The 27770-nt window shown below is 53.0% G+C and overlaps 1 protein-coding gene across 5 annotated transcripts in view; it reads left to right on the forward strand.

Moving 5' to 3' along the window:
- Positions 1 to 27770, forward strand: part of SEPTIN9 (septin 9) — a 184613-nt gene that overhangs the window by 83549 nt on the left and 73294 nt on the right. For all 5 annotated transcript variants that reach the window (XM_016192299.2, XM_060202825.1, XM_016192300.2 and 2 more), the window contains one exon: positions 23891 to 24532. In XM_016192299.2, the coding sequence (XP_016047785.1) occupies positions 23891 to 24532 (642 nt within the window). The remainder of the gene's footprint in view (positions 1 to 23890; positions 24533 to 27770) is intronic.

Consider the following 27770-nt stretch of genomic DNA (forward strand, 5'->3'; position numbering starts at 1 on the left):
GTGGACCCAAGGAGTCCTCAGAGCCCACCCGGGCTTCTCTCGGGTGTCCAGGCCCAGCCCTGGGAGCCCTGCTCTGGCCTGGTGCACATTCAGAAAGGAGGTTGGGAGTCACGTGGGCTGCAGTGCAGTGTCCCCTCCATGGGGAAGTTCCATACCTCAGCCACCCTCCCAGGCCCGCCCCCTCCTCCCCAGCATCATAGGTCTGGACCTGCAGATAGCAACACAGGCGCGCTGGGTGATTCCACTGGGACCACAGACTGAGGGTTCCACTGGCTGTGTCTCTGCCGGCTCCTAGTCCTTCCAGAGGTCTCTGGTGTGAGTGGGGAGGGGGTGTGCTGGGAGGCAGTCCTTTTGTCCGGTGAAAGCCACAGTCTTCTCAGCTAGATAACCGGGACATCAGCCTGCCCTCTGGAGTGCTGGAGCCCCCACGAAACCCTCATGCTCCCCTCCTCTTCCCTCTCCTCACATGCCCTCAGGCCATGTTCAGAGTCCCAAGTTGCCTGTGAGAACCTGGGGTGTTAACTCAAGGGATCCACCCCACCCCCCCAAACTCAGAATGAGGCTCCACCTTCCTCCAGGCCAAGAGGTTCTTGCTGGGTTCAGATCCTCAGAATGCGCTGGAGGGCTGTGTCCTTGCCTGCTGCACTGTAGCTGGGATAGCCACCCCTCATGTAGACCCCCAGAGGCCTGGTGGTGGTGGTGGTGGTGTGGTGGTGGGAGGGGGCTGAGGTACTGGGTGGGTGCTGGGCAGCCAGGGGGTTCTGCTGAGCTAGGTGTTAGGAGGAAGCTCTTGACAGTTACATAGTTTGGCTTTACTCCAGAAACCTGGCCTGCAAAGGGCTTCTCTTGATAACACTGGCAAGGGGGAAATGGGCAAACGGTGGGTGGCTTTCCAAAGTCCTCTAGGTTTTTCCCAAATTTGGAGGCTCTCAGAGTTGCTTGTCAGAGGGACGGGCCCAGAACTGCTAGAAGCCTGAGGATTCTTAGTAATCTCTTCAGCCCAGCCCCCTGGGGCTCTTGGGGGGGTATTTATAGGCTGGCGGTGGGGTGCCTATTTAATTTGGTCTGGACAGAACCTTGCTTTGAGGCAACTCTAGGGTCTGCTGGGTTTGGGAGATGCTTAAGAAGTTTCAAGCTTGTTGTCATTTTGTAAACTGCTGCCAGTGCCCAGAAATTAAGACTGAGGGACAACCGGGTGCCAGTGTCAAATACAGTGAAAATATAAACACTGCTCCTGCCCGCCTCCCCCCCCCCCCCCCAGACGCAAAGAGTCTGGAGGCACAGAGAGGCCCCACCTCTTTGCTGTCTTTTTTTTTTTTTTTTTTGCTGTTTTTCCCAAGCACCTTTCCTGGGCTCCCAAGTGTCTAACCTGGATCTCTAATTGCCCCTCATGGGATACTGAGCTCTGTTGTCCTCTCTCCTTTAGACAGACTGCCTTCCCTTTTTTTCCCTTAGACGAACCAATGCCCTTCTTTCTTGACTCTTGTGTTAATCCAGATCCAGAAAATCCCAGGGCCAGACCTTAAGCCCACACCACCAGCAATCCCCACACACTGCCTAGAGCGCCTCACAACCTTGTCCCCAAGACCAGGATGTTTTGCCTTCAAATATGAGGAAACAACCTTTTGGAAGAACCACAAGACATGACCCCTTCTTTTTTTTTAATTTAAACTTATCTAGTCTTTTAAAAAATATTTATTTATTCCCTTTTGTTGTCCTTGTTGTAGTTATTGATGTCATTGTCGTTGGATAGGACAGAGAGAAATGGAGAGAGGAGGGGAAGACAGAGGGGGAGAGAAAGATAGACACCCGCAGACCTGCTTCACTGCCTGTGAAGCGACCCCCCTGCAGGTGGGGAGCCAGGGGCTCGAACCAGGATCCTTATGCCAGTCCTTGTGCTTTGAGCCACGTGCGTTTAACCCACTGTGCTACTGCCCGACTCCCGAGGTGACCCCTTCTTATGGCACTTTACCTTGCTGCCCCATAATTCTGACCCCAGGAAGCAGGGATTGGGGAGGGCAGAGGACCCCTAGAACCTTGGGTTGGGTCTTGTGGGTAGAGTCAGTGTTGATAGTTGGGTTGGGTGGACCTTATTCCTGGAGCTGTTCCTCCTCCTCCTCCTCCTCCTCCTCCTCCTTTTATTTATTTATTTATTATCATTTTTTTTCACCAGAGCACTGATCCTCTGGTTTGTGGTGTGAGGGGGATTTCAGCTGGGACTTTGGGGCCTCAGGCATAAGAGTCTCTTTGCATAGCCATTATGCTAGCTCCCCCATCCTCTGGGGCTCTTTCTGCCCTTCTTCAGGCTGCTCCTCTTTGCACCTCATTTCCTGACTCAAAAGCAGGGGGTTCTGGGGAGGGAGAGCTTAGGGTACTCAGAATTCTTGCTTTTCTAGGTCAGGCCTTACTGATTCTATCTCCCCCCTCACCACACACACCTAAATCAGCAACAGTAGCCTAATGGGGTTTCTGAGCTCTGGATTGGGGGTAGGTAGGGGTCACTGGCTGATGGCTGCTGATGGATTTCATGGTCTGTTTCCCCCTAGGGCAGGGCCTGGGGCTCCCAGGGGCCTCCTTCTGGGTGGCTGCCTCGAGAGCCCCCTGGGAACAGGAAGGAAGGACAGTGGTGGCCCCTCTCTCAGGGTCCTATTTGGTGGGCGGGGGGAGTCCTCCCAGGGCTGGCTCCAGTTTGCCCACTCCCCTTCTCTAGGCTCCCACCTGGGTGCTGCTTCAGACTCTGCTCCTTACTGCTGGGTCCCTGTGCTCCCTGGGGCAGAATCCCCTGCTGGCCCTGGCTCTGAGCTGGGGGGGGGGCTGCTTGACCTTGCTTTCCACGTGTGTGGGCGGCTTCCCTGGGGGGCTTGGGGAGTGGAGGCCGGGCAGTGAGCTCACTGGAGGCTGATGTTATCTACAGTGAAAGCTTATAAGCTTTCCTGGCTCCAGACCAGGCCTGCGATGGTGGCCTTCTCTGCTGTCCCTTGCCTCCTGCACCCCCCCCCCCCAAAGGTCAGGGGCAAGGAGGCTCTGTAAAGCATTTGGGCTTGAGATTTTTTTTTCCTCCTTCATTCAGAATGAAATATTGGGGCCCTCTGGAACCATCTGTCCTCAGTGGACCAGGAGGAAGGTTGCTGGCCTTGGGAGAGGCAGTTGGCTCGTGCATTTGCTTATTCAGTAACTATCTGTGGGTGCCAACTGAGTTCTGTTAGGGATTCTGGGTGTGTGTGTGTGTATGGGGGGGGGGATTCTAGGTAGTATTAGATCTAGGAGGACTTCCTGGAGGAAGAGGCACCTAAACCAATATCCTGGGTAGGACCTGACTAGGCAATTGCTGCTGCTGACTGGCTTCTCATGCCATTGCTGCTAGGGGGAAGAGAGCTGTACTTGCAGGCTTGTGAGTAAAGAGGATCCAGGCTTCATCCCTTCTTTTGGTCAGGACGAAGTGGGGAGTGCCTTGGGGTGCCTAGTCCATTGGGAGGAAGGCTCTGGGGTATGGATCTGGGTTGCAGTGGGCTGTAGGTTTTCATTGGAGAGCCCCACATCCTAGCTTACCCCCAGAAAACTTCAGAAAGGACTCAGCTACAAAAGCAAGAGACCTTTGGCAGGCCTGGGGCCCCTTGGGTGGAGAAGGGGAAAGTGATCCTTTGCAGCTCAGAGCAGGGGGTTGACTGTGTGTCCCCTTCCTCCCAGGCTGACACCTCCACCATCTTTACACACAGAGAACCCCCATCCTGGCCTGGCACAGTGGGGTGAGCTGTGTATCAGGAAGAGAATCTTACCCCCACCCCACCCTCCAGACACACATCACTGCAGCCACAGGAGGGCTGGGCCCGGGGGGGGGGGGGGGGGGTTGGCAGTGCTCAAATATTTACATCTCTCCTAATACTGAAATGAGAAGCCAGGCTTCTGCACACAGCTGCCCTGGAGTCAGCTGTTTCTGCCTCCCTCCTCCCTCCTCCTTCCCTCTCTTCCTTCCCTTCTCCTACCCTGCTTCCCTCCCTCCCTCTCTCCCTTTCTCAGAATTTTTTTGTCTCTGACCCAAGTCCTGGCCCTTCCAGCTGTTCCCCCTGCACTGTCTTGCAAGCGCTTCCTCTGACCCTGCTGAGTCTTGTTCACTTTCATGCTTTATTGTGCACCTACTGTGTGCCAGGCCCTGAGCTCAGTGCTGGATAGACCTGGTCTCTAGTCTCTGTGACACCTGGGGAGGAAGGTAGAAGTGAGTGAAGCTCACATGGGGAAAGTCCCAGCTCCCTCTCACCCTGAGCCCACTTTCCTCCTTTATTCTTTCTCATCCTGAACCCACATTCTCCATTCCTCCTCCAGCCCCTCCAGTGCTCCCCTTGACCCTGCACCTGCATCCCTCCATCCCTGTTCCTGACCCCCAAACCAAGTTACCCCTGAGCTTCCCCTCACCTCCCTCTCCCTTCCTGACTGTGGCCCTGATTGGGCTGCCCGTGCACCCAGAGCCCCGGGCTGCTCAGTGGTGTGCGGGGACAGTCAGGGTCCAGAGCCTGGGGTTGCTGATTCCCAGCTGGGTGACGGTGTGTGTGCCCATTCCATGGGTGGTTGGCAGCACAGGCTGGGGGTGCGCTCTGCTCTTAGTCTGATCATCAGGCAGTGGTGGGGCCGAGTGCTCTGTGTCCAATTCTGCTTGACCACGCCAACCTCCAGCAGGCCCTCTCTCCAGCAGACAGCCTCCTGGTTGCTTGCTTTCCCACTGCCAAAGGGGGTGGCGGATGGGAAGAAAACCTTTCCCTCCTGTGCTTGCTCTTGAGAGCTGAGTGAGCTGACGTCACAGACTCTGCCCAGCACGGCTCACTGGAGAACCTGGACAGTTAGACCCCAGTCTCACGGGTGCCCAGGGCAAGGCCTGGCAGAGAGGGCACTGTTGCCCTTGTCCCTTCTGGCTGCTGAGACTGCGTACCCAGGCTAGGGGGCTAGCCCAGCAAATGCTTGCTTCTCTTGGCTCCAGGGGCTGGAAGACACTCCAAATTTCTTGTCCTGTGGGGACCCTCTTCCTGGTTCCTGGATGGCATCTTCCACCATTATCCTTGCAGGGCAGGTGGAGCAAGGGAGTTCTGTGGTGGGGGCGGGGGGTGGAATGTTCCCTTTTCCACAGCACTGAGCCCATCATAAGGGCTCCATCTACATTACCCCCACCTAGTTCCACCTCATGAGACCAGGTTTGGATTTTACATAACGTGTCAACTTCCGGCCCAGAGCAGGGGCTGCCACCAGCTTAGGAGTGACAGTATGGGAGGGGGATGACTGCTGTTCTGGGGAGGATGGTAAGATCAAGTGTGAGGGAAACTGTGGGGGACCCTGGGTGCCAGCCTCCCCTCCCCTCTCCCGTGTCCTCTGTGGCAGGCCTTTTGTCTGCAGAGCGTTCTCTGTCCTAGGTCAACATGGAGTGGCCTTGGGCACATTTTTTTACTTTGTTGTAACTGACACAACAAAGTGGCTCCTGCAGTGGCCCACCTCTCTTTTAGGTTTGTGACTTGGGAGCTGAGTGAGTGGTGGTGCCTGAGGCTAGACACAGACCTCAGCTGACTGACAGCCAGGTGCAAGCTGGCCTTTCTTCTTTTTGGACTCTGAAAAAGAGAGGTGGGGGGGGGCAGGTGTTGACACACCTGGTTGAGAGCCTATGTTACAATGTGCAAGGACCTGGGTTTGAGCCCCTGGTCCTCACCTGCAGGGGGAAAGCTTTGCAAGTGGTGAAGCAGTGTTGCAGGTAGGTGTCTGTCTTTCTCTCTTCTGCTCTATCTCTACCTGCCCTCTCGATTTCTGGCTGTCTCTACCCAATAAATAAATAACTAAAATGAGATAGGGAGAGAGAGGGAGGGAGGGAGAGAGAGAGAGAGAGAAAGAGAGAGGTGGGTGAGGGGAGGCCAGTAGCCCAGGGGCCCTATATGTCTCTCCTCAGATACCCTGGGGTACCACCTGCCCCCCCTCCCCTGGCCCTGAGACCCAGAAACTCTCAGAATCAGGGAGCTAAGCTCCAGAAATGGTTCTGAGCAGCAGTTCAAGCAAGAGTCATCTGGAACCAAAACTACAGCCCCACAAAGGGCTCTGTAGTTCTGAAGTGAAGTTGTGAGAGAAGGAAGGCAAGGCTGCACGCAGGGCTGAGCCACTTTTTGTTTCATGCAGAAAACACAGAACAGTCTGTTTTTAAAAATATTTACATTTACACACAGAGAAGAGAGGGGAAGGACTTATGCCAGAACCTCTGTGGTGGTGAGGTGGGCAGAGATGTCTGTACAGGCTTCTTCTTCAGTTTTCTCTGCTTTGTATATAAATTGCATCTAAGTCAAAAGAGCTGTTGTTAAAATTTCTGAGGCTCTTGCCGGGCCGGCTAGCTTCACGGTGGTGAACAGAGACGCGGAGACAACGGCTGGGCAGGGAAGCTGTATTTCTTTATTCAGGAACAACGATTCACAAACTAAGACAAACTAATCACCAAACAGAACTCTGCTGTCTCTTTGCGGCGGCGCAAGCACTCTTTCTTTTTCTCTCGAACTCAGGAACCCTCTCCCTTACTCTCGAACTCAGAAACTCTCGCACCCTCGCACTCTCGAACTCCGGAACTCAGGAACTCGGTCACTGGGGAACTCAGGAACTCTGGCTAACTCTGGCACTCTCGAACTCAGGAACCCTCTCCCTTACTCTCGAACTCAGAAACTCTCGCACCCTCGCACTCTCGAACTCCGGAACTCAGGAACTCTGTCACTGGGGAACTCAGGAACTCTCGGACTCCGGAACCCTCTCCCAGGGTCCCTTGGGGCGGGGCCAAGCAGGCCCGCGAAATTAACAGGACTCATCCAATTCTCTTGGAGGGGGAGGGCTAGAACAAGCCAATGTAAAGCATACGACAATTCCCCCTTTTCTTTTTAACTAAATGACTATAGTATCAAGGGTGTGGGGTGAACAGAAACATATATAACCAAAACCAGCATATTGCCAAGGGAAGGCCTGAGGGGGCCATATCTGAAAAAAAAATTTTTTCTTGCCTCTGGGGGGCTACTTGCCTCGACGGGCAATTGCATGGGGGCGGGGAACGGCCTAGGGTCCCACAGGCAGCTGGCTGCAACTTACTTACTATGAAACAAAACTTGTTATTAGCATATCTACTGCAGGATCTAACGTTTTTAATAGAGAAGGAATTTGAGACTTTTACATATCAACAACGTCTTTTAACCTTTTGTTACACCCATTCAAGATGGAGACACACCCTAGGTGTGGGCCGGAGAGGAAACCTCAGGCATGAGAATAATTAGCATAGCCATTGTGCGATCTACCATTTCTAATAGAGAAGGTAGTGTTTTACATATCAACAAGTCTATTTAACCTTTTGTTTAGACCAACTTAGTTGAAATATATTGATTGTTAACTAATTTTTACCTCAGACTTTAAATGTAAGTTAATTTTTATCTTTATGAGAATTACGTTGAAAACCTTTTTCATTTATCTTTGACTAGTAAGAATTTAGCCTTAAAGCTACTGTTTACCAAACTTTAAACATACACATAAACATAGTCATTAATACACGAGGAGAGAAACCTTTGTTACGAAGACATGTCATTTTAAACACGAATTTAAATCTATATTGTCTTAGTTGTTGGGGGGGGGGTTCACCATCCGGAGGTGGCTTCCCGCGCAGCTCCACTTCTAGGAATTGCAGGTTGCGATCTCTGCACAAATCTCTGCGTACTCCAGCTTGTCTGCCTTCAGACCGGACCGGCGGCTGGAGATCTCGTGTGCCCAGTTTCGGCAGGGAGCCCGGGGGTCCGGGAGGCCCGGGATGGTTCCAGAATTCATAGAAAGAGGGCAGGCAGGCCATCTTTGTAGAAGGCGTGAGCCTAGGTGCCCAGGGGTGGTGGCCATGATAGAACGCCGCGGCCCTGCCCCATGGCCCTGCCATGTCTGCTGCCCTGTTCGCAGTGGCCGAGCAGTGTGGAGGGATCACGCGTCCAGTGCCCTGCGCCACGCGGTGGAGAGCCGGCTCCTGTGGGCTGGCCTCAGGCTCTTGCATGTTGGCCTCGGGCTCCAGCATGTTGGCCTCAGGCTCCAGCATGTTGGCATCGGGCTCCAGCATGTTGGCATCGGGCTCTAGCGTGCTGGCATCGGGCTCTTGCATGGTGGCGTAGGCCTCCTGCGGGCTGCGGGGCTGCGGGGTTGCAGACGCAGTGCGTGGGGTTGTCTGGGCGCAGCCGGCTGGCTGGCTGTTCCACCAGGTGGAAACAGCAGCTCTGCGCCTCGCCTCCCGCCCGCTGGCTATTCCCGCTGGCTGTTCTGAGTTCGCCCGAGCGAGTGGAAACCACAGAGTGGTCCAGACATAAATGTTCCAGAAACAGCAAAACAGTCTAGTGAAGAAAGAGCAGAGGCCTTTGGAGATCTCTTCACAAGCAGAAGAGAAGGCCATCGTGCATAGGTAGCCAAATTGTCTTTACTTATCTGAGAGATGCGCAGGTCAGCCCCACGTTGGGCGCCATTTGTTGTTAAAATTTCTGAGGCTCTTGCCGGGCCGGCTAGCTTCACGGTGGTGAACAGAGACGCGGAGACAACGGCTGGGCAGGGAAGCTGTATTTCTTTATTCAGGAACAACGATTCACAAACTAAGACAAACTAATCACCAAACAGAACTCTGCTGTCTCTTTGCGGCGGCGCAAGCACTCTTTCTTTTTCTCTCGAACTCAGGAACCCTCTCCCTTACTCTCGAACTCAGAAACTCTCGCACCCTCGCACTCTCGAACTCCGGAACTCAGGAACTCTGTCACTGGGGAACTCAGGAACTCTCGGACTCCGGAACCCTCTCCCAGGGTCCCTTGGGGTGGGGCCAAGCAGGCCCGCGAAATTAACAGGACTCATCCAATTCTCTTGGAGGGGGAGGGCTAGAACAAGCCAATGTAAAGCATACGACAATTCCCCCTTTTCTTTTTAACTAAATGACTATAGTATCAAGGGTGTGGGGTGAACAGAAACATATATAACCAAAACCAGCATATTGCCAAGGGAAGGCCTGAGGGGGCCATATCTGAAAAAAAAAATTTTTCTTGCCTCTGGGGGGCTACTTGCCTCGACGGGCAATTGCATGGGGGCGGGGAACGGCCTAGGGTCCCACAGGCAGCTGGCTGCAACTTACTTACTATGAAACAAAACTTGTTATTAGCATATCTACTGCAGGATCTAACGTTTTTAATAGAGAAGGAATTTGAGACTTTTACATATCAACAACGTCTTTTAACCTTTTGTTACACCCATTCAAGATGGAGACACACCCTAGGTGTGGGCCGGAGAGGAAACCTCAGGCATGAGAATAATTAGCATAGCCATTGTGCGATCTACCATTTCTAATAGAGAAGGTAGTGTTTTACATATCAACAAGTCTATTTAACCTTTTGTTTAGACCAACTTAGTTGAAATATATTGATTGTTAACTAATTTTTACCTCAGACTTTAAATGTAAGTTAATTTTTATCTTTATGAGAATTACGTTGAAAACCTTTTTCATTTATCTTTGACTAGTAAGAATTTAGCCTTAAAGCTACTGTTTACCAAACTTTAAACATACACATAAACATAGTCATTAATACACGAGGAGAGAAACCTTTGTTACGAAGACATGTCATTTTAAACACGAATTTAAATCTATATTGTCTTAGTTGTTGGGGGGGGGGGTTCACCATCCGGAGGTGGCTTCCCGCGCAGCTCCACTTCTAGGAATTGCAGGTTGCGATCTCTGCACAAATCTCTGCGTACTCCAGCTTGTCTGCCTTCAGACCGGACCGGCGGCTGGAGATCTCGTGTGCCCAGTTTCGGCAGGGAGCCCGGGGGTCCGGGAGGCCCGGGATGGTTCCAGAATTCATAGAAAGAGGGCAGGCAGGCCATCTTTGTAGAAGGCGTGAGCCTAGGTGCCCAGGGGTGGTGGCCATGATAGAACGCCGCGGCCCTGCCCCATGGCCCTGCCATGTCTGCTGCCCTGTTCGCAGTGGCCGAGCAGTGTGGAGGGATCACGCGTCCAGTGCCCTGCGCCACGCGGTGGAGAGCCGGCTCCTGTGGGCTGGCCTCAGGCTCTTGCATGTTGGCCTCGGGCTCCAGCATGTTGGCCTCAGGCTCCAGCATGTTGGCATCGGGCTCCAGCATGTTGGCATCGGGCTCTAGCGTGCTGGCATCGGGCTCTTGCATGGTGGCGTAGGCCTCCTGCGGGCTGCGGGGCTGCGGGGTTGCAGACGCAGTGCGTGGGGTTGTCTGGGCGCAGCCGGCTGGCTGGCTGTTCCACCAGGTGGAAACAGCAGCTCTGCACCTCGCCTCCCGCCCGCTGGCTATTCCCGCTGGCTGTTCTGAGTTCGCCCGAGCGAGTGGAAACCACAGAGTGGTCCAGACATAAATGTTCCAGAAACAGCAAAACAGTCTAGTGAAGAAAGAGCAGAGGCCTTTGGAGATCTCTTCACAAGCAGAAGAGAAGGCCATCGTGCATAGGTAGCCAAATTGTCTTTACTTATCTGAGAGATGCGCAGGTCAGCCCCACGTTGGGCGCCATTTGTTGTTAAAATTTCTGAGGCTCTTGCCGGGCCGGCTAGCTTCACGGTGGTGAACAGAGACGCGGAGACAACGGCTGGGCAGGGAAGCTGTATTTCTTTATTCAGGAACAACGATTCACAAACTAAGACAAACTAATCACCAAACAGAACTCTGCTGTCTCTTTGCGGCGGCGCAAGCACTCTTTCTTTTTCTCTCGAACTCAGGAACCCTCTCCCTTACTCTCGAACTCAGAAACTCTCGCACCCTCGCACTCTCGAACTCCGGAACTCAGGAACTCGGTCACTGGGGAACTCAGGAACTCTGGCTAACTCTGGCACTCTCGAACTCAGGAACCCTCTCCCTTACTCTCGAACTCAGAAACTCTCGCACCCTCGCACTCTCGAACTCCGGAACTCAGGAACTCTGTCACTGGGGAACTCAGGAACTCTCGGACTCCGGAACCCTCTCCCAGGGTCCCTTGGGGCGGGGCCAAGCAGGCCCGCGAAATTAACAGGACTCATCCAATTCTCTTGGAGGGGGAGGGCTAGAACAAGCCAATGTAAAGCATACGACAAGAGCAATGGCTATATGTTTTTCTAGAAAGGATGTTCTAAATACATTCATTTATTTGCTTATTTTTATAAGCAGAGGTGAGGGCCTGGGAAAGGTGGTTTCTCTGGCAGGATTGCCTACTGCCTACTCCACCCCTAGGGTGGAGGTGAAGGGTGGATACCTTCCAGGGCCTCTCCTGCAGCCCTCACAAGAGAGTTTCGCGTCCACTCTGCCCCATGAAGGTGGGTCTGTCCTTAGAAAGTTCCTCCCAAAAAAAAAAAAAAAAGAAAGTTCCTCCCACCTAAAAATGTCAGTTTATGGCAGATGAGAACTTGGACTTCAAAGAAAAAACAGCAGAAGAAAAGGAATAAGTACTTGGGAGATGGCTCAGTGGTGAGATACAAGATTAAATTAAATTAGTTAATTATTTTAAAAAAATTATTTATTGACTAGAGATAGAGATCAAGAGGGGAGAGGGAGATAGGGAGAAAGAGAGAGAGAGAGAGAGAGAGAGAGACTTGCAGCACTGCTTCACTGTTCATGAAACTTCCTTCCTGCAGGTGGGGACTAGGGGCTTGAACCCAGATCCTTATCCATATCACATTGTAATATGTACATTCAGTTGGGTGTACCACCACCCCCACACACACCCCCCCCCCCCCCCGCTCTGATAGAGGATTTTATATGTCAGCTCCCAAGCTTGGTTCCTGGCAATTCATATGCCAGAGTGGTACTCTGGTGTTTTCTCCACCCCAAATGCACATATATATATATATATATATATATATATATATATATATATATATATGTAAATAAAATGTATATTTTTAAAGAGTAGGAAGAATAAGTTGCTTTTGAAAGGGTGGGCCCTGAGAGGTAACACAGAACAACTGTGTGGTCAGTTAGGGAGGCCTGGGGGAGAATGAGGGAGAAGCCACAGTAGGTGGGGCTCAGTGAGCCTGCGGGTTTGCTGGGGCCGCTGCAGTAATGTCAGGAATGGGTGTGCAGGGCTTTGGGGGAGGATGGGCACAGCTCTGCAGCTAGATGTTCAGAATCAAGGTGTGGCTGAGGTTGACTCCTTTTGGAGGCCCTGAGGGAGGGTCTCTTGTAAGCCTGCCATTCCTGGTAGCCCCTGATGACTCCTGGGTCCCTGGCTGCTATGTTTGCCTCTACATCACCTCTCTTCTGTCTTTCTTGAGGTTACTGTTGAATTTAGGATCCACCCTAAATCTAGAATGATCTCACATTGAGATTTTTAAAAAATATTTATTTTCCCTTTTGTTGCCCTTGTTGTTTTTTTATTGTTGTAGTTATTGATGTCGCTGTTGGATAGGACAGAGAGAAATGGAGAGAGGAGGGGAAGACAGAGAGGGAGAGAAAGATAGACACCTGCAGACCTATTTCACTGCCTGTGAAGCGACTCCCCTGTAGGTGGTTAGCCGGGGGCTTGAACCGGGATTCTTACACCGGTCCTTGAGCTTCGTGCCACCTGCGCTTAACCTGCCTGACCCTCAACACACTGAGATTCTTAAACGTGTGTGTGTGTGTGTGTGTGTGTGTGTGTGTGTGTGTGTGTGAGAGAGAGAGAGAGAGAGAGAGAGAGAGAGACAGAGAGAGAGATGCTGTTCAGCTGTGGCTTATGGAGCTGCTGGGGATTGAATGTGGGACCTTCAGTGCCTCAGGCATGAAAGTCTTTTTGCATAACCATTATGCTATCTCCCCAGTGCTATATTGAAGTTCTTAATCATATCTGCAAGGACCCTCTTTCCCAAAGAGGCACATTCATGGGGTTAGGGCTTCGACACCCTTGGAGGGACCCCTTAGAGGGAGGAGGACTGTTCATCAACTGTCTGCAGTGCCTGCCCTCAGGGGAGCAGAGCGCTATAGGAGCGGAGTCTGATGTGAGGTCTGGAGACTAAGCCTGAATGGCCTTGGTGGTGTGACTTCTCCCGTGTGAGGACACTGGGCTGGTGCCCCACCTCTGACCATCTGAGCAGTGCCTTGGATCTCTCCACTGCTCAGAGCCCCATTGGGTGGGGCAGAGTTGTGTCTGGGTGAGTGCTTCTATGCAGATCCCAGCACCTGCCTGGCCTCGGACTTGGATCTGAGCAGTCACTTCTCACTCATGTGGTTGTCTGGGACTTTCCCAAGTTCCAGAGGTCACCATGGATGCCTGGGTGAGCCCCAGTAAAGCTGAAAGTAGGAGGATTCTGGGGGTGGTCTGGCTCACCAACTTACACTGACCCTGGGGCGCTTGGGAGCGGCTGCATGACTCCTTGCTGCTCCCTGGGGTCCTTTTCTGCAATGTTCCTTCGTGTCTAGCTGCAACTTCTCCCTAGAGCAAACCCACCTTTTGGAGCAGTCTTTTGGGCCCAAGCTCCTGGTGTCCCTAAGGGTGGGGACCGAGTCCACTTCACATTCAGGGGCAGTGACCCTCGAATCTGACAGTCAGTCGACCTGAGTGCTTGCAGAACTGGGTGGCCACCACACCCATCCTCTCTCTGGTCCAGCACAGCTTGGGGGCCCTGCTGCTTTTCCCCCTACTCCCCCTCCCTGGAATGCCTGAATGGCCACACTCCCCTCTGCGGGCCTGACCAGGGCCTGACCTCGGCTGCCTGCCCTGGGGGGTCACCGTCCCCTGTAATTAGGCCTCTGTTCATATTGGCCTGAGCAGTAGCACGGAGTGGCTGAGGACTCCTTTGATTAAGGGGTGTCCCCACCCACCTGGGCCATGTGGCCATGCTGTTGGGATTGTGGGTGAGTGCTTTTATCACCTCCATAGTCTGGGGGCGAGGAAGGAAGGAGGGGTGCTATGGGGCTGAGATTAGAGAGGGGAAACAGTGCAGACCACTGCTGCTGAGGGCAGCTTCCAGACCCTGGTCTGCCCTGCCCGGGCTCAGACGTGGGGAAAATCACAGGCCACTGTGCGGGAGGCCTGTCTGCAGGTCCTTGTCATGAAGGGAGCATCCATACCTCCCTGCTCCGGGGGCCCTCTGGGTTTGGGAAAAGGCTACTTAGGGGGTGTGAGGAGACAGGAAGGAGGGTCTGAGCAAACGTGGAAGAGGAAATTGGGCTCCCTCTGTGCAGGGGAAGGGGCTGTGTCCACCTGGGATTAGCAGGCCCCCATCTCCACTCCTGTAGGCCCCCTTTTGGTATCTGGGGCTGCAGAGAAGAGAGCTGATTAAAGGGCTCCTTAACCTATGAGGCCCTGGAGCTGCGCTCTGTGGTTTGGGGTTTGAAGTCAACCACCTCCCAGGGCTGCCATTTATCAGGAGACCTTTGACCCCAGGAGGGCTGAAAGGTCACTGTCCCCTCCCCTCCCTCCTGGGCAGGGCCTCTTACTAACCCGCCTTGGTCAGGAAATTCTTCCCTATCTCACCCACATCTCAGCCTGTGTCTCTCCTGCTCTGACCAACCCCCCAACCTTCCCAAGGAGGAGAGAGCCTAAATAACAAATGAGTACTGACTGTGCCATTTGCCACAGTTACTTCTTTTTCTTCTCTCTTAACCCCCCTACCCCAGTGCTCTTTAAATCAGAGCACTGCTCAGCTCTGCCTTACTATGGTGGTGCTGGGGATTGAACCTGGTACCTCAGGGACTGAAGTCTTTTGCATAACCATTATGCTATCTCCCCTACCCCTGCCACAGAGATTTCTAAATGCACTTATGTTCCCATAACTGTGATTCAAGAAAACAAAGTCCAGTATCTGGGGACACTTTGAAAATCTATCCAGTGGCTGGGTGGTGGTACATCTGGTAGAGCACACATGTTCTCCTCATATGCAAGGACCTAGGTTCAAGTCCCCAGTCCCCCCATGTAGGGGTGAAGATTCATGAGTGGTGAAGCAGGGCTGCAGGTTAGGGTTCCTTCTTTTTTTTTTTTTCCCCTCTCTATCTCCCTTTTCCCTCTCGATTTCTCTGTCTCTAGCCAGTAAAATAAAAGAGATAAAAGATTTAAAAAGAATCACCAGTTTAAAACAATATCTAATATATGTACCTCAGAAATTTTCTGCTATTAATATCTGAAAGAAAGAAGGAAAGCCCATCTGGAGTGTCACTGCCTGTCTTTGTCATTGCCTGTCACTGCCCTCTGCTGGGACCAGCCCTGGGAAGGGACCTTCTAACCATGGTGGTTATATGCTACATAGAGAGTCCTTGAAGCAGGGGTGGCCACCTGATTGCACCCCGCCCCAGCTCCATCAGTAACCCCAAGAACCTCTTTAGGGTAGAGGTGGTAAACATCTGAAATTAACCCCCTGTAAGTGCTGAGGTCTGGGTCAAAGTTACTGGGAGTGGGAATGGTGCCCTGGCTGAGTTCTGGTGGTGGATGTGGGGGAGCATTGAGGCTAGTGGGGAGCCGGGTTGGGGGTAGGAAGGAACCTTGGAGCAAGGCTTCCTCCAGCTGTGAATGGAGAGCTGGTGCTTGAGTGAGAGGCTTCTTCCTACCAAGGTGTCTGGGTCAGTCTCTGCATAGAAGCACTCACCCAGACATGCCTCTGCCCCACCCAATGGGTTTCTGAGCAGTGGAGAGACTCAGGGCACTGCTCAGATGGTCAGAGGTGGGGCCTCAGCACAGTGTCCTCACACAGGAGAAGTCACACCATTAAGGCCATTCAGGCTTAGTCTCCAGACCTCACACCAGACTCCACTCCTATAGTGCTCTGCTCCCCTGAGGGCAGGCACTGCTGATGAACAGTCCGTCCCAGAGATCCCTCCAAAGGTGTCGATTAATCGGGTGTGCCACTGCCTAGCCCCGGCCATCATTTATTTATTATTTTTAAAAGCACTTAGTTTTTTAAAAAATAATTTATTTATTTATTCATCAGAAAGATAGGAGGAGAGAGAGAAAGAACCAGACATCACTCTGGTACATGTGCTGATGGGGACTGAACTCTGGACCTCATGCTGAGAGCCCAGTGCTTTATCCATTGCGCCACCTCCCAGACCACCATTATTTATTTTAATTTTTTTGCAGTACAAATCCACTGCTCCTGGAGGCCATCTTCCCAATTTGTGTTGCCCTTGTTTTTATTATTATTGTTGTTGTTATTGCTGTTGTTGTTGGATAGGACAGAGAGAAATTGAGAGAGGAGGGGAAGGCAGAGAGGGAGAGAGAAAGATAGACACCAGCAGACCTGCTTCACCGCTTGTGAAGTGACCCCCTACAGGTGGGGAGCTGGGGGCTCGAACCAGGATCCTTACGCCGGTCCTTGCACTTTGCACCATGTGCGCTTAACCCGCTGCACTACCACCCAGTCCTCTTTATTTTGCTTTTTAAATTGCCACCAGAATTATCACTGAGGCTCTGCCTGTACCACAAATCTACTGCTCCCTCTGACCATTTTTTTTCCTCTAATTTTTTTCTTTTTTTATTTGATAGGACAGAGAGAAATTGAGAGGGGAGGGAGAGATAGAGAGGGAGGGAGATATCTGCAGCACTGCTTTACTGTTTGTGAAGCACCCCCCCCTGCAGGTGGAGACTGGGGGCTTGAACCTGGGTCTTTGTGCCTGGTAATATGTCCTCTATGGGGTGTGCCACCACCCACCCCTCCTTCTTTGTTTCTTGGAAGGACCCATTGTTGAATTTAGGGATCTCAGTTTGAGATCTCTATAATTATATCAGCAAAGTTCCCTTTTCCAAATAAGGTTGTTTCCACAGGTTCTGGGAGTCACTCAGACATAGCATCCTGGGGCCTGGCAGATTCTGGAAGCCATTGTTCAAGGGCTGGGCAGGGCCTCTCATTCCTTCCTGGGTGGGTTCCTTGTTGGGTTCAGCTGTGCAGCCAGGGTGGGTGAGACCTGGCTGGGAACCGGGTTGATTCTGCTGTGGCCTCAGTTGCACAGTCACTTGAAGGCTTTTCCCAAGGAGAGATGAATGTGGTGAATCTTGGGCATAGGAGAAGCCTGGAATCCCTCAGGCCGGCTGTCACTCATGGCTGCTACATGGCTCCTCACCCAGCTTCTCAGCCTCCTTTGCTGAGGGGCCTGCGGCCCCTGGCCCTCAGGTCTGACTTTTGCTTGTGATTTTGTGTGTGTCTGAAACACTCACCAGCTGAAGGGCTGAGGTCCCCCTGCAGCCTGTAAAGGGAGGCTTGTTTCTCAAGTCCCCACTTGGCACACTCAGCCTTGGGCCAGGTGAGGCTTCTCCTCCAGAGCTGGTTCCTGATCGGATGGGCCCTGAGCAGCCCATCACACCAGAGACCAAGAGAAAGCATCTTCGTCTGAATACCCCAAGCAAAATGACAGTCATTACAACCGATCTGGGGGAACCAGGTACCCTCACATTCCCTCCCTGGGGCGGGACAGCCTAGCGTCCCCTGGTGAACTTCAGGAACACCCTTGGCTCTGCCCACATGCCTGTTGGGTCTCAGCGGCCTGTTTCTCCTGTCCAGAGGTCTCTGCTGGGCCGGGGTGAGGTTGTCTGGGTGCTGCCTGGTGGGCCTGCTTTGTTGGGTGGGAAATTGGGGAGCAGGGTGGGGAGCAGGGTGGTGCATACTGCCCACAGGCCCTGGGCCCTTTTCAGCTGGTCCATGTGCAGGGGCGCCCAGGGCCGTCACAGCCCCCCCAGCGGGCCTCCCCCCCAGCTGGAGCTGCTTGCCTCTGCCTGCGGTTATCAGACATGCTTCTTCACAGGAATCCATCCCCCTGTGCAGCTGTAGTGTGCTTGAGAGCCCCTGCTTTAGGGCGTGTGCTTACCTCCTCTGCTTGTCTGCACTCCCTTTCTATTTCTATTTCTTTTTTTTCTTTTTTCCTCCAGGGTTCTCTCTGGGGCTCAGTGCCTGCACTACGAATCCACTGCTCCTGGTGGCTATTTTTTTTTCAATTTTATTATTTATTTATTTTTTGTCGCCCTTTTAAATTTTATTTTTATTTATTTATTTTCCTTTTTGTTGCCCTGGTTTTATTGTTGTTGTAGTTATTATTGTTGTTCATGTCATCGTTGTTGGATAGGACAGAGAGAAATGGAGAGAGGAGGGGAAGACAGAGAGGGGAGAGAAAGATAGACATCTGCAGACCTGCTTCACTGCCTGTGAATCGACACCCCTGCAGGTGGGGAGCTGGGGGGCTCGAACCGGGATCCTTACACCGGTCCTTGCGCTTGGCACCACGTGCGCTTAACCCACTGCGCTACCACCCCAAAGTCTTCAATTTCATTTTATTGGATGGAACAGAGAGACATTGAGAGGGAGGGGAGGGGAGATAGAAAAAGAGAGAGAAAGATTGACACCTGCAGACCTGCTTCACTGCTCGTGAAATGTCCTTCCTGCAGGTGGGGAGTGGGGGGCTCGAACCCAGATCCTTGTGCTTAGCACTATGTGTACTTAACCGGGTGCATCACTGCTCAGTCCCCATGTACTCCCTTTCTACAGATCTGTTCTCCCCCCTTGTCCCTGGGGCTCCTGAGTTAAGTTGCCGACCAGAAGAATATGGCAGGAGGCAGTGATGCCGGGGAGTGAGGTGCCGGTAGGGTGCATGGATCAGCACCCAGTCTCAAGAAGCAGGCACTCAGTCCCACTCAATACTTGCCGCCCAGGGCTGCCTTTTAGGGGAGGCTCTGGTGTCAGGACAGGCCCCAGCAGAAGAGGCCATTCCTGGGCCATGAGCGCAATAGATGCCTGTGTGTGAGGCTGGAACAACTTCAGTCTCCAGAGGAGCACGTGTGTGTGTGTGTGTGTGTGTGTGTGTGTGTGTGTGTGTGTGTGTGTGTGTGTTCACATTTTTCACGGTGCACATGGCCGGGTGTGCGCACCCACAGCAGTCAGGCAGCATCAGTTCGCCATGTTGAGTCCCCGTCCTGGTGAGAGGAGCCAGCCTGCAGCACCTCCCACTCTGCCCTAGAAGCTCGAGGGAGGGCTTGGCCTGGAAGTTCCTCCTGTCCTGCCTTTCCCCAGGGAACTTACTGCTTAGCTGGTCCGGTTCTTGCTCCTCTGACCCTGCATGGCTTTCTTTTAGACATTAATTAGAGCAAGTGAGTGAGAAAGAGATACCAGAGCACTGTGATGTCATTATGTCATTTTACTTGTCCTTGTTTTGATGTGCTAGGATCTAACCCAGGGTCTTACACATGCAAGGTGTGTGTTCTTCCAATGAGCCTCCTCCTGACCCAGGGATTTGTCATTTCAGTGGCGCCTCTGGTCCTGATTCCTCTTCTGTCTTCCCTGCTGCCATCCCTGGCTAAGGGGTTCCACAGAATGAGACTGGGGGAGGAGGACTCACCAACTTAGTTACCTGCCCAGCTAGGTTTGCCTGCAGGCTCAGGGTGACTGCCTGGCCCCATCCCTCTGGGCCCCTGGGCCCCTGACCTTGCATCTCAGGTGGCCACCGCTGATTCTTCAGGGAAAGACCCTGCTTTGCTGACGCCCACTAGTCTTGTGACCAGGACTGGCTCTTAGGATCCTGCCTGCCACTGGACTGCATGCAGGACAGTGAACATAGTGTTCTCTTGTGGGACCATGTGGTTGGACTTGACTGGAGTCTCTAGCTTGCCCCCGCCAGGCATTTGTCCCAGGCCAATGCACTGTTCTGCAAGTCCCCATGGGCCCCAGACTTGTACATCTGGGCAGCCCAGAGAGGCCTGTGACAGCCTGCATCAGAGCGGAGTCTTCACAGTACCCCCTTGCACACCATGTTCCTCCCAGGTGGACCCAGACCTGGCTGCTGAGGTTCCCTTCTGGTGGGCATAGACCGGGAGAGACAGCTTCTGCTTGGCCTCCACAGCTGAAACTGTGCTTAGTGCCCAAGGGCCCGACTGGAGGGAGAGAGCAGACGGCATTGGGCTAGTGTGCAGGGCCATCCAGGCTATCCTGTTCTCTGCAAATTTTGCTTATTTTACTGTTTAAACATTTACTGCTCCTGCTCCTGCCTATGTCCCTGCCCCTGCTCCTCCTTATTTTTCTTACCAGAGCATTGCTCAACTCTGGCTTATGCTGGTGCTGAGGATTGATTGAGTCTGAGGGCTCAGAGCCTCAGGCCTAACCATTATGCTGTCTCCCCAACCCCATTTACCTTTTTTTTTTAATTAAAGATTTATTTATTTGTTAGTGAAAGAATGAGAACCAGAATATAACTTGGGCAATTCTGATGAAGGGAATCAAATCCAGGACCTCATGCTTTTCCTACCATACTTCCCTCTTGGGCCGGCAAACATTTTTCTTGTAAACTTTCTTTTTTCTTTATTTTGCTGCTTTAGAGAGACACCAGAGTACCCCTCCACCATTCATGAGACTTCACTTACTTTTGTCTGACATGATTTTGTGCTCTATTGACCAGACACCCCCATGCCTTGGGTCTGGTTTTATTTATTTATTTATTTATTTATTTATTTATTTATTACCAGAGCACTGCCCAGCTCTGGTTTATAATGTTGTAGGGATTGAACCTGGGTCTTTGGAGCCTCAGGCATGAGAGTCTTTTGGCATAACAATTATGCTATCTACCTCACCCTCTTTTTCTTTCTTTCTTTTTTATTTTATTTATTTATTAATGAAAAGATAGAAGGAGAGAGACAGAGAGAGAATATACACCAAACATTACTCTTGTACATGTGCTGCTGGGGATTGAACTCAGGACCTCATACTTGAGAGTCCAGTGCTTTATCCACTGAGTCACCTCCTGGACCACCCCCTGGGTCTGTTTCTTAAGAGCAGTTTGGATGGTTTCATCCCTTGAAAATACTCAGCACCGAGGTTGAGTGTAGGTATGCTGGGAGAAGGCAGGAAAGTGACTAGGACAAGCTTCCTGCTCGACTCCACCCACCTGCCACCATCCCCTCCAATGTGAAAACCTTCCACACCTCTTGCCTCCTTCTATTTTTACTTAGTGCTCTCGGCTTTCTTATCTTCAGCTCCCCAGTCATGATGACAGTGCAGGGCTCAGGCAATGAGTTTAGACAATCTGCATCCCCCAACTGCTCCCAGCTTTTGCTGTTTTAGTGTGGATGCAAACATCCCCTTGCGTAAGTCTCTCTAGACGTCTGATGATTTCTTAGGATAAGTTCCCAGCATTGGGCCAGAATGCAGGAGCTGCCCTCCGGCTCCTGGTGCACTCTCTCGGGGCTGTAGGTGCATGTAGAGAGAGGTCAGGCAAGGCTCTGGACCTCAGGGCAGGAGTCTGGCTTGAGGGAATGTGGCTTCTGAGACAGGAGAAGGCAAGCATTCTCATTTGGAAACCAGCTGAGCTGAGGTGAGCACCTCCTGCCCTTGGGGTAGGGACAGTAGGGATTGTGGGGGACTGTGGTTATATAGTGTATAGTTCCCCTCATTAGCATCTGAGGACGAGGTCACTGGGTCCCTGCTCAAGTCAGTCATCAGAACTGGTAAGTGGTCACATCGGGCTCTCAGAGCTGCAAAAATAAGCCAGCAGCACCCTGACTTGGCCTCCGGTTGTTTGCTTGTACCTGGTCCCAGTTGGTGAAGGGTGCTCATGGGAGGGGCAACTGTGTGTGGGTGGAGATCCATGGCATGTTGTCGACCTTTGATGGGGGAGGTGCTGCTGGAGGGCCTTGTCCTGCCAGCCGGGTATCAAGCTGCTGCTAATTCTTCCCAGCTGGGTGTCATGGTGACCTCTGTGTGCTCTGTCTCCAGATATGCTGGGGAAAAATCTAGATCACTGTTACTCCTGTGAGTCTCCCTATGTCTCGGGTTTGTGCCCATCCAGGAAAGGATCCAGGAACAGGCTTTTCCCTGCAGGCCCCTGGTTGTGTGTGTCTGTGGATGGCTGTGTGTTGACTGTGGATGGGGCTGAAAGGGGCTGAGTGCAGACTAGTGACCCTGGCTCTTCCTCATCAGGACCCCCAGGGAGGAACCTTCCTGTTTTCTTGAGCCAGACTAGGGCAGAGGTCTTCCTCAGTCTCACTTCTGTTCTCCAACTCAACCCTGTGGAACTGACACCAGGGGTCTCTGGAAACACCCGTCCTGGCAGGGTGGAATGTGGAGCCCAGGAGCAGCCATGTGTGTATGGGATTCTTTTTTTTTTTAACTTTTAAAAATATTTATTCCCGCTTTTGTTGCCTGTGTTTTTTATTGTTGTAGTTAGTTGTGGTTATAGATGTCGTCATTGTTGGATAGGGTAGGGAGAAGTGGATTGAGGAGGGGAAGATAGAGAGGAGGAGAGAAAGACATCTGCAGACCTGCTTTACTGCCTGTGAAGTGACTCCCCTGCAGGTGGGGAGCCGGGGCTCGAACTGAGATCCTTAACACCTGTCCTTGTGCTTCACACCATGTGCGCTTAACCCGCTGTGCTACTGCCCGACTCCTGTGTGTATGGGATTCTTACTGCCTTGAGTCTGGGTAGGCCAGGGAACCCCAAGGAAACCACCTGGGCGCACAGTTCGGGACTTGACTTGTGTTTCTTAAAAGGGGCAGTGTGCATTTGGTTTTGGTTGAGAGACCTGAGTGGGGGAAGCGGAGTTACACCAAGTGGGGACCCTAGCCAGGATCCTCTTGCTGCCCGGGGCCAGCACCCAGCCTGCAGGCTGAGTGCAGCCCGTGCTGTGTGGTTCTGTTTGATTGCACAATGTTCTGAAAGGGTTGTTTGTGTCAGCACTTAAAAATAAAAGAAAACGCATAATTATCATTTTATTTGTCATCTGGATTTCCAGAGTCTTTGGAGAATCTGGAGCTCTGGCTCAGAGGCATCGCCATGCCAGGGGCCCTTACTGGGCTGAGGCAGGAGCCCCTGCTACTTACAAGCTCCCCCAACCCACTGCCTCTCAGGGTGTTTTTCCTCCTCCCAGGATTGTGTGCTCAGACCACAGAGTGCAGCAGGTGTTGCACTAGGGGCTTAGAGATGCCCCTTCAAGAGGGCCCCAGGTGTCAGAGACACTCCCCCCTACCCCCCCTCCCCTCGCCCTCTCTACATTGCTAAAAAGCACAGATGCCCCAGTCTTCTGAAGGGAGTGCCCTCCACTGGGGAAGGGGCAGGAGCTGGAGCAGAAAATGACCCTAGAGAAATGGGGACCAGCCTGTACAGGGGAGGAAATGGGGTTCCTGTGAAATCCAGGGTCCAGAGGAGAGAGACACTGGGCTCCCGCCACGTGGTCCCTTCCTGCTGGGGCTTTGTAATGGGCTCAGCTGGTTCTCATTTTCAGCAGGGCTTCAGGGGCCCTGAGAATTGGCGGCTCCCCAGCCACAGTCCTCGCCTCCTGGGAGGGGCAGATTGGGGAAGAGATGCTGGGCTGGGGAGTCAGCCTGGCTGGCATCTGGAAGGGTCCAGCTCTGCAGGGTGAGGACTGAAGACCCTCCCCCCCTCTACAAGGGCAAGGAAGTTGGGGTGTGCGTAACTTCAGGTCTCACACTGACCCTTGTGAAGCCACTAAAGCATATCCCCAGATTACATGCAGACAAGGACACTGTGGCTGCAGTATTTGATGCACTTTGCCAAATGTCACGGACTAAGTGGCAGAGCCAGGTGACACCTTGTCTGGCCCTAGGACGCGAGGTTCTAGTCACTGGTGGACTAAGACCACTGTGCTACAATCCAAGCAAGCCCAGTGCCTTGTGCCAAGGGAAGGTTCTAGTGCTGATGGGTGCTCTTCCTGATGGAATGCTGCCACTCCCAAGGAGATCCTGATGGCTTGTGGATGTGGCTGGGGTCCTGGGGACATGCCCTCTTTTTGCTGCTGCAGCTGTGTTTGCAGAAGGTGTCTACGCTGGGGAGGAGGTGAGGGTGGTGAAGTGAAGTCATGACAAGCTGGAAATCTGCAGTCGTGTTCCCCTCCCAGTCACGGTTGGCAGCCCCTCACGGCCCCACTCCATCTGCCCCTCTGTGTCCTGAGCTACTGCTGCTAATGGGTCTCTCTTCTCTCTCTCTCTCTCTTTTTCAGCCTTAAAAAGGTCTTTTGAGGTCGAGGAGGTCGAGACACCCAACTCTACTCCTCCCCGGAGGGTCCAGACCCCTCTCCTTCGGACCACGGTGACCAGCTCCACCCAGAAATTCCAGGACCTGGGTGTGAAGAATGCAGAGCCAGTGGCCCGCCATGTAGACTCCCTGAGCCAGCGGTCTCCCAAGTCCTCCCTGCGGAGGGTTGAGCTCCCCGGATCCAAGACCGAGCCTCTGTCCAGGCGCACGGAGATCTCCATTGACATCTCGTCCAAGACGGTGGAGAACGCAGGCACCTCCGGCCCCTCCAGGTTCGGGCTCAAGCGGGCTGAGGTGCTGGGCCACAAGACGCCGGAGCCTACCCCTCGGAGGACGGAGATCACCCTTGTCAAGGCCCAGGAGTCAGCCCACCGGAGGATGGAGCCCCCTGTGGCCAAGATCCCTGAGGTGCCCGCCGCCCCTGCTGCTGACACGGCCCCCAGGAGGGTGGAGATCCAGGTGCCAAAGTCAACTGAGGGACCCGCCTCCCCCGCCCCATCCCAGACCCTGGAGAATTCAGAACCCACACCCCTGTCTCAGCTGCATAGCCGACTAGAACCCAAGCCTCAGCCGCCCGTGACCGAGGCCCCACCCAAGAACCAGGAGGGTGAGTAGCCCAGTTCTGGGGCTTTTGAGTGGCGGTGCTTAGGGGATGGGAAGGTAGCTTGGCTGTGGAGCCTGCAGACTGAATGTGGGGAGTGGGGTGGGCTGTGCCTCTGCAGGGAAGACACCTGCAGGTGTGCCCAGGCTGGGGAAAAGTTGGTGGCTAAGTCCACAGAGGATGAACCAAGATGCAGCATGCTAGACTTGAAGTTGATCTTGGAAGGAACCTCTGCATCACTGGTTGACCCAGGTGGTGGTGGTGTGCTTCTGCTGTGGTGGGGGTGGGGGTGGGGGTGGGTCTGGAATCTTGAGTGAGGGGAAGGCAGGCTTGGAGGATCATGGGAGCAGGATGGGACAACTGCCATTTTCTGGTGGCCACAGTGTCCAGCTAGAAAAGATTTTCAGTCAGGCGGTAGTGCTGCAGGTTAAGCGCATATGGCGCAAAGTTCAAAGACCAGTGTAAGGATTCCGGTTTGAGCCCCTGGCCCCCAACCTGCAAGGTGGCTGCTTCATAAGCGGTGAAGCAGGTCTGCAGGTGTCTATCTTTTTCTTCTCTTCTCTGTCTTCCCCTCCTCTCTTGATTTCCCTCTGTCCTATCCAATAACAACAATAACCTCAGTAAAGATAAAACAAGGGCAACAAAATGGGGAAAAATAGCCTCCAGGAGCAGTGGATTCGAGATGCAGGCACCAAGCCCCAGTAATAACCCTGGAGGCAAAAAGTAAATAAAAGAGAAAGGACTTTGTAGGCAGTCTTGTTAGTGCTCAACAGAGATCGCCTTAGGGTCTGGGACTGGGCACCTGAGCCTTCTAAAAGCTTTGCATTGGAAGCTTTTCTTCTTACCCAGGGAAGGAGGCCGGGGGTCAGGTCACTTGATCTCTGCAGACTGGGGTTCCATGATGCTGGAAAAGGGCTCCCTGAGGGCCACCTCTTTGCTAAGGGAGGGGATGGAGGGCCTGAGTGCTGCCTGGGGGGCCCCAGATCTAGAGGACTTGTCATCTGGGGGTCCCTGGGGGAGATGGTGCTTTTTTCCAGGTACCCCCAGAGTGCAGGGAAGGGGGTGCAGAAGGACACAGCTTCTGTTCCCACGGCGGCTCTTGGCCCATGGAAGTTCTGAGCACAGGACTTGACACACTATTTCCACTGCGTCACCTCCTGGGCCGCTGTGTTTGAGTACGTTTCTGGGATTTAGTATATTCACATCGTGCAGCTGTCTCCTCCACCCATTTCTAGAGCTCTTATCTTCCTTAGCTGAAATTCTGTCCTGGTTGAACACACTGCCCTCCCACTTCACCATTTCTGTCCTATCTCTGTGAGTTTGACTCCTAGGGAACCTCATGCAAGTGGAGACCTTCAGGGCTTGTCCTTTTGTGTCTTCCTTATTTCACTTGGCTGTGATGTTCTCCAAGCTCATCATTCATACTACAGTGCGTGTCAGGACTTCCTTCTTTTTTTGAGGCTGGATGTGATTCTGCTGTACGTGTTGGCCACATCTTGTTTATCCAGCCTCTGCTGATGGGTGCTTGTATGACTCCTGGCTGTGCATAGTGTTCTCTTTCTTTCTTTCTTTCTTTCTTTCTTTCTTTCTTTCTTTCTTTCTTTCTCTCCTTCCTTCCTTCCTTCCTTCCTTCCTTCCTTCCTTCCTTCCTTCCTTTGCTTATTTCTTTCCTCCATCCATCTGTCCTCTCTCTCTCTCTCTTTCCCGAACCTTGCTCAACTCTGGCTTATGGTGGTGCTGGGGAGAGAATGTGGGACCTCAGAGCCCCAGTCATGAAAGCCTTTGCACAGTCATGCTCTTTCCCCAACCCTGTGCACAGTGCTCTTGTGAACACGGGCATGCATACATCTCTTCGAGTGGCTGTGTTCAGCTTCTGCTGGTTGTCCTGTGTGAGTAGGAGTGTCCTGGTGGTCAGTGGGTTTGGCAACTGGGAGGGCACTCAGCTTGTGATGGGGAGGATGCTGGGTGATACTGCCCTCTGCACTCATGTCAGGTCTGGTGTACAGTTGACTCAGGAAATTCAGGTGGGTGGCCAAGACTGTATTTATCTCACTGGGCCTTAGTGTGAACTGAGAAGCGGGGAGCCTTGGGGTGGGGGTGGGCGTTGGTTCTGAGCCTGGGAAATCTGAGTCTAGGTTCTCTCCCCATCTCCCTAAACTTGGCTTTGCAGCCCACCCCCCAATATGATGATGCTGAACAGAGACATGGCCAATGTTTATTGAGTGACATGGCCTCATTTCCTTTCCTCTTGGTCTTCTGTTGGCCTGAGACCTCTGCCCCCAGATGTGCTGCCTCCCGGGGTTAGGTGTTCACACTCAGCTGAGCCACACAGGATGTGGCTGGAGGCCAGTCAATGCCGGGCTTGTCCACATCTCCATAAGGGTTGGCATTAGAAGTGCCAAGGGGCGGCTCTGTTTGGGGGCTGGGCCAGGGCATGGCTGTTTGGTGCCACAGCCCTGGGTTCTGGGCACCAGCCTGATATGGGAGTGATGGGAATGTCTTCCTCCAGAGGCAGGTGCAGCTCTGGCCCCACTTGATGCCAGACTTCTGGGAGCTGGGCCACTGGGGATGTCCTCCTGGCTGTGGCCCAGGAGCAGATGGGAGTATGGAAGTGCCAAAGGGCGACAGCTGGTAGCCCAGGCTTCTTGAGCTGAGTTTGGAACAGGTGGGGTCTGATCAGGTCGATGAGGGCAGAGGCAGCATCTCTAGCCAGGTAATGGAACAGGGCTGGCCAGGAACCTGGGACTCAAGGGCAGTTCTCTGTGGAGGAGGGTGGGAATGTCCTAGCTGGGTGTGACCTGTGAGGCTGTGGCGTGAGACAGGGGCAGGGTTGTATGGATGCGGGCTGGACAGATAGTGCAAAGAGGAAGGATGAGGCATGGGGCTGGAGGTGGTAGGGCTGGGATTGTTTGGGAGGGTTTTTATCACTTTAAACAGAACTGAAGGGGGGCCAGGTACTGACACACATGGCAGAGGACCCCTGATCAAGGACCCAGGTTTCAAGCTCCCAGTCCCCACCCACAAGAGGGAAAGCTTCATAAATGGGGGAACAGGGCTGCAGGTCTCTCTATTTCTCTCTCTCTTTCCATCCTTCCCTCTCAAGTTCTCTCTGTCTCTATCCAAAATAAATCAAACAAAACAGGACTGTAGAAGTCACTGTCCAGCGATCCTGTCTCTCAGGCAAGGAGGTGGCTGGAGGAGGAAGTGAGGTCCACTCTGAACTGGCCCTGAGGTCCAGGGCCTT

This window comes from Erinaceus europaeus, chromosome 12 (assembly GCF_950295315.1).
Source record: "Erinaceus europaeus chromosome 12, mEriEur2.1, whole genome shotgun sequence".
NCBI classification, from domain to species: Eukaryota; Metazoa; Chordata; class Mammalia; order Eulipotyphla; family Erinaceidae; genus Erinaceus; species Erinaceus europaeus.